General features: G+C 40.9%; 1 protein-coding gene across 1 annotated transcript in view; it reads right to left on the bottom strand.

The window, feature by feature from the left end:
* macf1a (microtubule actin crosslinking factor 1a) overlaps positions 1-12,004 on the bottom strand; it is a 129,660-nt gene that overhangs the window by 87,013 nt on the left and 30,643 nt on the right. Inside the window, 4 exon segments of the mRNA XM_088404550.1 lie at positions 1,755-1,847; positions 1,931-2,008; positions 3,955-4,044; positions 5,395-5,456. Of these exon segments, the coding sequence (XP_088260676.1) occupies positions 1,755-1,847; positions 1,931-2,008; positions 3,955-4,044; positions 5,395-5,456 (323 nt within the window).

Here is a 12,004-nt window from a genome sequence, read left to right as displayed (position 1 = left end):
AAATCTAAATCAGCATCCATGCTAGCTTTTACATGCTAACTTTGACATGTTTGGTTATATGAAGAAGGTAGAGTAACCGTGAACCTTCATGATTCCCGGGGATTAGGGACCAAAATCCAACACGCGTTTGCTCATTGGGCACGTGATTTGTTGCATCAGTGCCCGGAACTAAGAGGATTGGTGGCCCCAACGCAACATTCTCAGGCCACGTTGAGTAGCAACAATCAGTCAAAAAGCACCACAAGCGAGATCTGCAAATAGTGAAACCCAATTGAGGAAAAGCAGAACTAATTAATTCACGAGTCTTTTATGCTTTCATTTCAGTGCCATTTGCTATGCTAGTAGCATACAGCAATACCCACCCACACTCGCAATCAATTATTTAGCATCTATTTTGTCAATAATAGACTGATGCACATTGCTGCCTCTCATTTGCATTCCAAACGGCTCAAAAATGGAACACTATTGACTCAGGAGCCAGGACTGATTACAACTCATGATAAATAATCGCGGAATGTTGTTTTCAAGCTTGTGAACTTATGAATATTCATCTGGAAGATGACAAAATGGTGTTGCTTCTCCATGTTATGACCTTATTATTTCATTGTTGACAATTTCTACACTATAACAAGTCACACAGAACAATGAACCATTTTCAGCATACCAATGAAACCAAGTGGAGGAGGAGCCGTCATTTTCTATAGCCTGATTTTTTTTTAAGTGGAAGATTACAAGCATAAGCTATGACCCACATGTTTTTATAATTAGCTCCCTATCCAAGTGCTGTTCATACTTTCCATGACCGGACGGACAGCGGTGGTTCGAGCCGCAAGCGGGCCTCCCTCCCCTCCAAGTGTAGCACACAAACTTTTGCTGAGTCACGATCGTGCCGTTGCCTTGCCAGGATGTTTCTGCAGCAACCCGGCTGACACTGTCACCTTCACGCTTTTATTATTTGGACAGTGAGGCCAACTGAAGAGATTTAGGACAAGACTATGACCACTAGTGGCACGCAGGCTCCCTCTAGTGGTATGCAAATGTACAATTGTTGTCATCAACTTTGAAGTATATTCATTTATAACTTTTCAGTTTTAAACATGCGTATTCATAAGTATATTGTTCGTAAGTGAATTCACGACTCAAGTTTTGATTTTTTTTCAAAACATGGTGTTGCAGTGGCTTACAGTAACACTTAACATTCTTTGTAGAAATAAAAAAGTAGTTTGCAAGATGAGTATTTTTAACAATAAATAGTACACAAATATTTGATATTATTAAATCAATTATTTTGTTCATTCGATATCATTACAGATGTCCTTTCAAAAATATTTCAAGTAAATTGGCGATGTAATTAAATTTAACAAGTCAAAAATTACATTATTTGAATGAATGAGCCTCTGAAAAAACAACAACACAACAATAATAGGTAATGTAAATAAAACAATTATTATATAGTAAAATAAGTTATTCATGTGCTACCTTTTTAGCCAGATTCTGAAACTATGAGGTGTGATTTAGTGACATAGTACAATTTATATGTATTTCTTCATATTAAACAAGACTTTATAAAACCTATAAAGCCTATAAAACCGTGTCTGTTTGGCTTTTAAAGTTTGTAAAAAGCTCATTATAAAAGCCTATATAAAGTCATTATAAGCAACCATTATGATTAAAAATGAGATCTGTAATTCATGAACACAATAAAGTCTTTTGACATAATCAAGCACATGAAGGCAGGAAAAGTTGGCACAGACCTGGAAGTGGAGGATGATGGTCCAGATGAGACCCAGTGTGAGTTTGGGGTTCCCATCGGTGATGTCATCATTTCTGATGTTGACAAGTTTGACCTGGAAGCAGGAAAACATTCACCATTGAAAAAAGTGTCTTGTTGTAAAGAGTTTGAAGACGTGAGGTGAAGATGGCAACATACTTGTCTTTGTTTTAAGAAATCCAAAGCTATTTGGACGTTCTGCAATCGATGGAATCTCATGCGGCCCTTCTCTCTAGGCTGGAAGGCAAAGAAGAAGAAAAATGAGGAAAATGAAGGGAAGAATTGAGAAGTAGAATGCAAAAGGGAAAACAAAATATATAGCAGAGTTCGTGAAAGCTTCAAAAGGTCACAACAGACATGCGGACTGCAACAATCGCACAAACGTTCTCCATTAGAAAGTGACAAAAAGACAAATACACAAAAGGTTAGTCAACACGCGTGCCGTGAGCAAGTTCCGTCCTTCGCATGAACATCCTTTAGCCAATAAGCAACAAGTTGTTTGCATTACAAATTTATTGAAAAATACTTTCTATGTTGATAAAGATAAAAAAAATAGGTCCATTTATCTTATATGGCCAGTATCAGCTTCTCAGTCTGCACCATTAACATTGGTCACTCTTTGCAGAGGATAAAGAATATATGTCTGTTAGTTTTGCTATAGTACCTGTTTCTTGCATTGTTTGATTTCCATTAAGCTAAGCTGAATCTATTATACTTAAAGTATATACTCATTATACTCATTCTATGAATAGAAGTTGGGTGATCCATATTGAGGGAATCACTGTAATTAAAACAAAATAGATGAACATCTCCATATGAAGCCCTTTGTATCCTAATTTTTATTCGCTGTGTGTTATTCCAGTAAAGCACATCGTGACTGGTCACCAGCCGTTATCCACTCTCATGCAGCCCCCACAGCGCCACCTAGAGGTTGGCGGCCGGGGGGAAATCGGGGACCTACTCCCTGAGTTCCTTCCTCCTCCTCATTATCATCATCATCATCCTCCACCGCGAGCAGGATGAGAGGAGGCGCACGCGAAGCGTATGCTCGTTTCAGGAAGGGGGTGCTTCTAGGTTGCTATGGTGACAGCAAAGGGGGGAGGGGGGGAGGGAGGGAACGGGGGTTGAAAAGAAAAGGAGGGGAGAGGTTGAAGGAACAATTGATTGGGAAGCAGATGGCCGTCTGACGTCATCACGCTGGATTCGACTGCTGTTGACAGCAACAAGGCATGATGGGAAACACAATCACATGACCCCTCAGCGTCCTCAAGTTGCAACCTGATTGACGCGATGTCACTCACATCACTTAGAAGAGGCAAATGTGTATGACAGAGAGAAGCACAGTAAGAGTCAGGGAGTGTGCGAAAGGGAGTAGGAAAGAAACTGAGAGATGGAGGAAAAAGTAAGTATAAAAGAAAGTAAGTTCATGAGAAAATGAGAGTTGGTAGTATGAGAGTAGTAGATAATCAAATGTGTGTAAGAGTGACATCATTAGGTGTGAGAGTGAGAGTGGAGAGGATGAGAATAATTGTATAAAAAAATTAGTGTGATTATGGGTATGAGAGCATCAGTGTTAGACAAAATGTGTGAGTGAAAGGTGTGAGAGCATGAATGAGACTGAAATAATTGTATGTGGGTGCAGAAAGTATGAATGTGTGAGTGTAACACAGTGTGACAGATCATGTAAAGGAATGAAAGGGTATGAGGTGTATGTGTAGAAAGTGAATGACTATGAGACTATGAGAGTATGACTATGAGAGTAACATGACAGCATGTGAATGTGTGAGAGCATATGAGTGATTGTGTGATAATGAGAGTTTAGGACTATGCGTGAGACTGCACTGTACAAATGTGTGAGAGCATGTAAGTGTTAGAGAACAAATGTGTGAGAGTGAAATTGTGGGTGTGCAGGTATCATGTCATTGAATGAGAGTGCAGGGTATAATGAGAGTTCAAGAGAATATACTGTAAGTATGAGTGGAGTATATAATGTAAATGTGTGAGAGAGCATAAAAGTGCTAGACAACAAATATCTGAGAATATGAGCAACATAATGAGTGTTAGTTAAACTATGAGCATGAGAGAGGCTATGTGTGAGAATGTGAGAGTGAGAGTCCATGAAGAAGGAGGTGAAGATTGACAGTGGTGGAATATGAGAGAGCGCGTGTGTTTGTAAAGCCTACCAGTGTGACGCCCGAGAGAACCTCCAGCAAGGAGATGAGGTTGTGTCCATCTCTCAGATCCTCATAGAGGTCTGAGATGTGCTTCCTCACCTGCAGGAAGAAAAAGCTGTCTCAGAAGAAGAAGTTGCAGTGCCAGATTTTACCACAAGAGGGAGGTGGGCTTATTTACCTCAATTTTGATTGAGGATGGGCACATACCGGTGGCATAGTTTTGAATGTGTACACTTAACACACGCACACACCTGAGCGCCTGAAAGTTCAATTCAAGGACGTGCTGAGCAAACTGAGAGGATGATGTCACTCAATAGGGAGGTGGAAGCCAGACAATTATTACTTATAATTAAAATTACTTACTTTAAAATTACTTACAATTATTTCTAATTCATTGTTTTATTAATAAATATACATTACTTATTATATTTCAGAATTGAATTGACTATTATTGTGTTTTGGTCTTTCAATTTTTTTAATCATAATTTATAGACTCTATACTGTATTCATATACATGAATGCAACTCTTTTGTTTCTGCCTGGCACCTTTCGAGACAGCCAAACTATCAATTGTTTACTTTTTTTTTTCTCTTTTATTGTATGTACTTTGGAATTAAATGTTCTATTTTTGTTTTATTCTTTAGATTTTTTTGCTATAATTTAATTAAAAAAAAACATGTTATTTTTCTCTTTTAATTTCTATACTTCAGAAATGAATTCCTATTTTTGTTTAACTGTATGTTTTTGAAATCATATACATACTGTATCCGTGTATATAAAAAACACCTTGTATACAATAAAATACCATAAAGTCTGACAATAAGAATTTTGTTCCCGGCAAATGCTGTCCAGTGGTCTGTGACCCACATTGAACACACAAGCTGCTATTGAGTTACAAGTGGCAGCGACCGCTGTTACAGTTTACAGTTACGGGGTCAGGCGGACGCCTCGTTCCTGAGTGGTGTGACACGGATACCCTGCGTTCCATTCCTCACCACCCCTGTGTGCGTGTGTTTGTGTGCAGATTACAAAACCACTCAGATCGTTTCACAGCTGCGGCACAACCGGTACGGCATGCGTCGGCGTGCCGTTTGCTACCAGCTGTCGGGAATATGAAAATGACCGAGACGGCGGGGTAGACAATCAGGATTTTTCAAACCGATCCAATCACAATATTGCGCAATATGCCTTTTTAAATAACTTGATTTTACTCGCTAAATGTTAATCCATGTCGAAATGCTAGCACGAGATGCTAGAAGCGTTATTGGCTTGCAGCACTTAACTGCTCCATATAGGCTGGCGAGGTCCTTTGGATGACTTTTCAAAGGCTTTATAATAAAAATAAATGACTCAAGTGACTTGCCGTTGCTATCGATCATCCTTGAGTGTTTCCAAAAGGGCCCCAAATCATAAATAGTGAACAGTAAATATGCAGGAATGACTCTATACCTTGATGAGATGCTTGTTGACCCACTTTGTGAAAGTCTTCTTCTGAACTCTGTCGCGCTCATCTGCAGTGAATCAAGACAGACAGACAAATGGAGCGTTAATGACATCATCAAAAACACTTTCAGTTTTGATCATGTTGGATTTCCCCTCAGTCCAAAACACACACTCAAACACACGTACAGACATCCTTTCCGGTAAATTTGCTGGCTTTGGCAAGAGCTTGAATTGTGGATAATGGAGAAGAATTGTTTTTGGTTACACACTTGAGTAGCACATTGGAGTGTTTGTGCTGCAAAGTGACACGGAAGACAAGCACAACATGAGGTCAGAGGTCCATTAGTGACCGCTCATAAATGTCAACCATAAAGCATGCCACTTCAGCCAAGAAAATATTCTGATTTAATTCCAAAATGGCTACGCTTGTAGCGACAAGCTCACTCTCCACATTGAGTGAGTAAGTAAACTTGTGTTTTTTTTTTAAATACTCATTTGAAAGACTCAAACAACCAATTTAATAATAATCGTACCAACATTTTGCATCTGCTTGAAAGCAAAAACACTGCCTGAAATTCTTTCATAAATTATTTGTTTGATGACTTAGTTGTGTAGAAATCTGAGAGCAATTTAATAGATCCTGTGGTGTTCCCCAGAGATCAACCTCGGGGCCCTTACTATTTGATCGGTACATGCTTTTATCAGTGAGTGGATGAAAATAATTCCCCGCTAATTCTGTGTTGTGGTTTGTGTCAAGAGTCAATCTTATTCTAAGACGCCCATGGCAGTCCAGAGGGCTGATGTATTTGTTCTGGGAGTAGAAGCTGATGCTAGGCCATCAATGTCTTATCTTCTGCCTCCGGCCTCCCACCGCAAACAAAACACACACTGCTGGAAACAATCTTCCTCTCCTCCCTCTCCATGTGACATCATTCCACCTGGGAAAAACTCATGTAATTCCCTTCATTTCTTGTGTTTCAAAAAAATACCTTTTAAGCAATGATCTTGTTTTTAAAACTTACAAACAATAAAAGTGTTTTGGACATGTAGCCACCTTAACCCAGGGAAATATGACTTTTAGGAAAATCTGCTCTGTATGCACTGTGGTGCCTCACAAATTCAGGCTCCTAATAAAAAATATGAGCCAGATATTTCCAAGTGTAGCTTGAAGAGCACAGCAGCGTGGAAACACAAGCTCCACAGCCTAACAGGTGTTTAGCTGTTGCCACGGCAACAGAGCGCCAAGCCACGTGGAGACGGGCGTTATCACTTCCTGCTCGTGCACTCGCACAAACACACACGCTCGCAAAGCAGCTCTAAGGACCTTCAACTGCTCCTAATGTCGAAAGGATTTCTGACCAGGATGTTGGATCGAGGATTGACTCGTTCACTACCATTGACGGCTATGGTCATCAAAGATCCATTTCAACTGGGCTAGCAGTGAATAACTTAACTACATTAAATATGACTGTATCAAAGTGAACGCATGCATCCGCACATCTGCCACACGGAGTAGATTTTACAATAAGAGGAAGGCCGAGCGAGCGTATTTCAACAAGCGCTTGCGACATAGTTTCACTACACTGTAACACGCCTTGCTTCCCAAACCTGCTGCTCGGGTGGCTCAGCTGAGAGAAAATATCCTTTAGGCACTTTTTATAGGTCTCTCAGACATACACGGCTATCGCACGTGATCAGAAAGTAGATAAATGTACCAAATAATAGCTAAATGGTTGTGTGTATACCGCATTACAGTGCAGAGGTAACTGGTACACATTGGCACTCATTTAGGATACAATGGGCGCGCATTGTTGATACACTCACATAACTCTCAAAAACAAACACACTCAAATATTCACACTCGCACAATCTCTTGCTCTCACATATACACAGCAAGTGTATACACACTCATACACATGAACACATGCACAAACTGTCATGTGAACACTCAAAGGTAAAATAAACCCTTAAAAACATTCTCTCACATATAGAATCTCTCACACGTAAGCATACACTCTCACAATCACACACACATTTACACACAATCTTTCAAACTTAGTTTCTCTCTCACACACATATTGACATGCACACAAACACAATCTCTCATTAAAACACTCATACAATAACAAACTTACACATACACACTCACATGTACACGATCTCTTGCTCTCTCACACATACAAGTTACCCACACATTGTCACACTGTCACAAACACTCTCATTTTGCAGTCTCTCAAGAAAACATGCACATACCCACTCATACTAAAAAAGTCTAACACAATCGCATTCTCTCAATCACACACTCACTAATGCACATCCAATGACACACACAATCTCATACTCTCACATATAACATCACTCATCAACATAATCTGTCAAAGATGCACTCACGCAAAACCATGCAGAGATAAACACAGTCTCTCACACACTTACACACAACCTCCATCCCGCATACACATTAACACACATTCACAATGTCACAAACTCTCCTTCTCAACGTCGCTCACACACACTCACTCAGTAGTACTGTCACACATACACCTTCATATGAACACATGCACACTCACAGCCAAAACAAATATACTTTGTCACACACCCTCTCAGAAGTATGCAAGTTCCCTCTCACACATACACTCACGCACGCACTCTAAACACACACGTCCTGTCACATGCACACTGACCTGCACAGCACATGAGTGAGTACAGGTGCGCATTAAGGTGAGCCTCATTCCTGTAGTCAGGCCACATAGTCTCCAAAAGAGTGTCGACAAGACGTCCTAATCCGCCCCCCCCCCCGGCCGGCACCCCGTAAATCCCGCTCAGCCGTCCTCTCCCGCCATGTCGGCCCGGCGCCGCTGCGCTTGCGTCGCCCTCTCGCCACACGTGTTGTGTCAGGGTGCCTCCGGTCCACTGGCCCCTCCCCTCGGCTCAGTGACTTCACTTTCCCCGCCCTCCTTCCCTCGCTCCCTCTGCGCAGATCAGCTGGCCCGGGCCCTGCGTGGCACTTCCTCATCTTCTCGCATCATTCTGCCACGCTAACGAAGTTCTATTTTCACACCGGCCGACACCCTTTAAGTCCCCTGTGTTTTGAAGTCCCATTTTCATCGTCAAGCGGCTCTCAGCCTTCACGGTCAGCCCGCAATTCATCCAAGTCTGTTATTGTTCCTAATTTTAGAACGCTACATCCAATCACCGTCCTTCACCCCAGAAGCTCCGCCTTGCTTGTCTCCTCGCATCCCGATGCCTCTCCCGGCTGGAGAAAATTTGCTGAGTCATGTTTGAAGCGAAACGAAGCCAAGTAGGAGAGCGTGAGACGGCTGTGAACGCTGAGTCAAATTTAAATTCTTGTCTTAGGAAAGTCCACTTGGCGTAATGTTAACAAACAATGCAAAATACAATAGTTGAACAAAACAATATCGTAATGCTCTAACTCATTTACTGCCATTCACAACTATACATGGCAAATTTCCAATTTTGGCTCATTGATGCAAAGCCAAAACAGTGACAGGAAGTGACATCGTAGCTTTTTTTTTCCCCCCTTTTTAAAGCCACTTCCGTTCTAGTGTCCATCCAACATGAAGCTGACACACACTCAGATTAGTGTCACTCTCACTCTAATCTCCCTCACTCGCCCTTCCTGGCATTCTCCTTTTTCAGTTTCACTTTCAAGTTTCACTCTGTTTAACAGTCAGTCTTCTAATCCTATGTGGAGCTGAACAATTAGCCGCCCACATGCTGTCCACTCTACTAAGGAGCCTACAATTAGCCTGTCATCAGATGAGCATGCAGCATAGTCTGCCCTCATGTGGCCATATGGGAGTAACTTAACATTACACAGTAAAGTACATTTGGGGTGAAACTAGGCCTTGAGAATTTCAGTTGAAGAAATTTTTTGGAGAATTTTATCATCATATGCATAGTAATACAACCCAATTAAATTCTTATTCTGTTCACTTCCCCGAGCAGACTACATTCCACAATCGAGCAAATAATAAAGTAGGCAATAAAAAACAAAACAAAAACAGTAACAGAGCAGCAATTAGGGCAGTAATAATGAAGCACTAATAAATGAATAGAATCACACTTTGAGCATATTATGGAGTAGATATTAGATGTAGTGCAAAATATTGTGTATTTAGCAGCTTTCCTGCACTGTGCAGGATTTGTAAGGTGTATGTGCAATGGTCAACTACATTTGGCTGGTAAGGTCTGTTGGCTGACTTTTCAAAGGCATTTTAATTAACATAAATGACTCAACGAACAGTCGCCATTCGTACTGATCACTTTTGAACGAATGGGGCTTACTCAAATGTGCTGTTTGAACTAGCTAGAATTAACAATGTTTGGACCTCACTCTGTTTCATAATAAAAACACACTATGAGGTTCACCTGTGTCATTAAAAAAAAGAAGAAATATTATGTCCGGCCCCTTAAATAGTCCACAGAGCTCAGCATGTGTTTCACCTCTCACGCCAAGGTATCGAGCGAGCTTTCGAGCAAGCAGATCAAATCAGTCGCGTGTCTAGAGCAAAAGCAACAAATCCCAAATGGGCTTAAGATGTTAAGCTTGCAATGTGACCCGCGCTGAAAGTTCTGGCCGACTGCTGGATATGTGAGGGCAATGTAAACAAAAATAAAAACATTAGATGAGTAGATCTTGGACCGGTCGCAGGTTACCAAAAACTACAGTGGCCCTAAAATCCATCCCTGCATTCTGAAAACCTAGTGCTAATAGACTTTTTGTTTGCTTTCATTAGATCTCATGAGCTGGATGTTTATTTAATATTGTGGCCAGTAAGTTTATTAAAAACACACACACACACACAAGTGGCTTACTGGAAGTCCACTTGCATCAAGAGCTCAGAGTGAGAGCAGCCAATAGTTTAACAAAGCGTCTGATAAAGCATGTCCTCGCATTTGGATCCAAATATGGACTCAGTGCACCAGCAAATACTCATGCACGGGGTTGTTTCACTGTAACAGGAGAAACAACGCGTCTGAATTTAAAATAGAGCAGTCACATGGTCACACGTTAGCAAGCCTGCATTGCTAATGCTACATGCTAAAGCCCAACAAGTACAACAGGTGCCTATTCCGGAAAGGCCAAAAACACTAATAGGATGCTACATGCAACACAAAAGCTAATATAAGCTAACAGGATGTCATATATGAAAAATGTGACTGAATTAAAAAAAGTGGGTGGAGTCTCCACAGGAAGTGTGACCCTCATGTCTAATATGACAAGATCTACTTCCTTCCTTCCTGTCAGGGCAGTTATTACCTCCAAGTGGCGCAAGGAAACGCTGGCGATGACGGCGGCGCCGGCGATAGAACCAAAAGCCGGCCGCGGTGAGGAAGTGCACCGTCACCACCAGGATGGGTGTCATGATGTCCGGGTCGCACAGGAAGTCCATGCTTCCCACGAAAAAGACGGTTAGGGTCCAAAAGAAGACCAAAGCATCTCACAGGGGACGCAAAAGTAGCCAGCTTAACAAGTGCACGGTCCTCCTCTCCATGGAGCTGCCCTCCCTCTTTTCGCTCTCTCGCTCTCCCCCCCTCTCTCTCTTTCTAAAGCTCACTCACACTCACAGTTTGTCCAATCAGAGCGTTTGGCCAAATGAAACTTGAAAGCGGAGAGCCAAAAAGTCAAAATTTCCATTGACTGCCTAAACGGGCTGCGGTGTAATTAAAATTTGAGTTGAACGGTAGTTGGTCCAATCAGATCATTTGGGGAAATAAAGTGGAAAGCAAGATGCCACAAAGTGTATTTCCTGTGAAGTCAGAGAGTGTACTTCCTGTGACTGCTTAAACGGGCTGTGGTATTTTGAAAACATGAATTGACCAAGTGTCTTATAAATATTACGGTAATGTGGATAAATAGCAAAATGAGTCCCTAAATGGGTTGTGGTGTACAGTAGTGAACAAAATAGAAGCTAGGTGTGGCACTGAATAGTTTCCAATAAAGTGTAAAGGACATTTCACATTTATATGCTGTATGCAAAAGAAAAAATGGGGGTCAAAAGACTGACTAAATGAAAAACTGGAAAAACTCAAGTTTGGCTTTGAATGGTTCTGAATCAACATTTGTGACAGACACCTGAACACAAATGGTGGAGCACATGGAAACAAAATACAAAATTATTCATATATTCTTTATCTTCTGCAAAGATAAACTACAGCAACAGCTTATTTAAGAGTAATTATTAAAAGTGTCTATATTGAGAGCATGTCTGGTTCTAATTCAAAGGTTTAACCCTGCTCTTCAAAATCAAACTGTCATGTTTAAAAATGGAAAATTAGGGATGGGCAAGTACTTGTATCAGGTGCTCCTTTGAGACAAGTTTCACAAATAATAGAAAATTGCCATGAGTTTCATGAAAAAAAAAAAACTGCTATTTTACATTATCATTTTAGTTTTTTCTTTGTGTCAGTGACTAATCAAGCTCCACTGGTATCGGTCTGGAAATAAAAAGCCAAATAAAACTCAGAAAATGTTGTTTAATTTGATTTTTTTTCCTTTTCATTTAATTTAAAGTTGAATCCTCGTGTGTGTCATAATGAGCAACAGACAAAGAGTGACAAGAGAGTAAAGAGGTTTCTGCCTGTGTGTTTTGGT

The sequence above is a fragment of the Hippichthys cyanospilos genome, chromosome 21 (assembly GCF_059441005.1).
Source record: "Hippichthys cyanospilos isolate Australia breed blue-spotted pipefish chromosome 21, RoL_Hcya_1.0, whole genome shotgun sequence".
Taxonomy (NCBI): Eukaryota; Metazoa; Chordata; class Actinopteri; order Syngnathiformes; family Syngnathidae; genus Hippichthys; species Hippichthys cyanospilos.
This window is presented reverse-complemented; position numbering and strand designations above follow the sequence as displayed.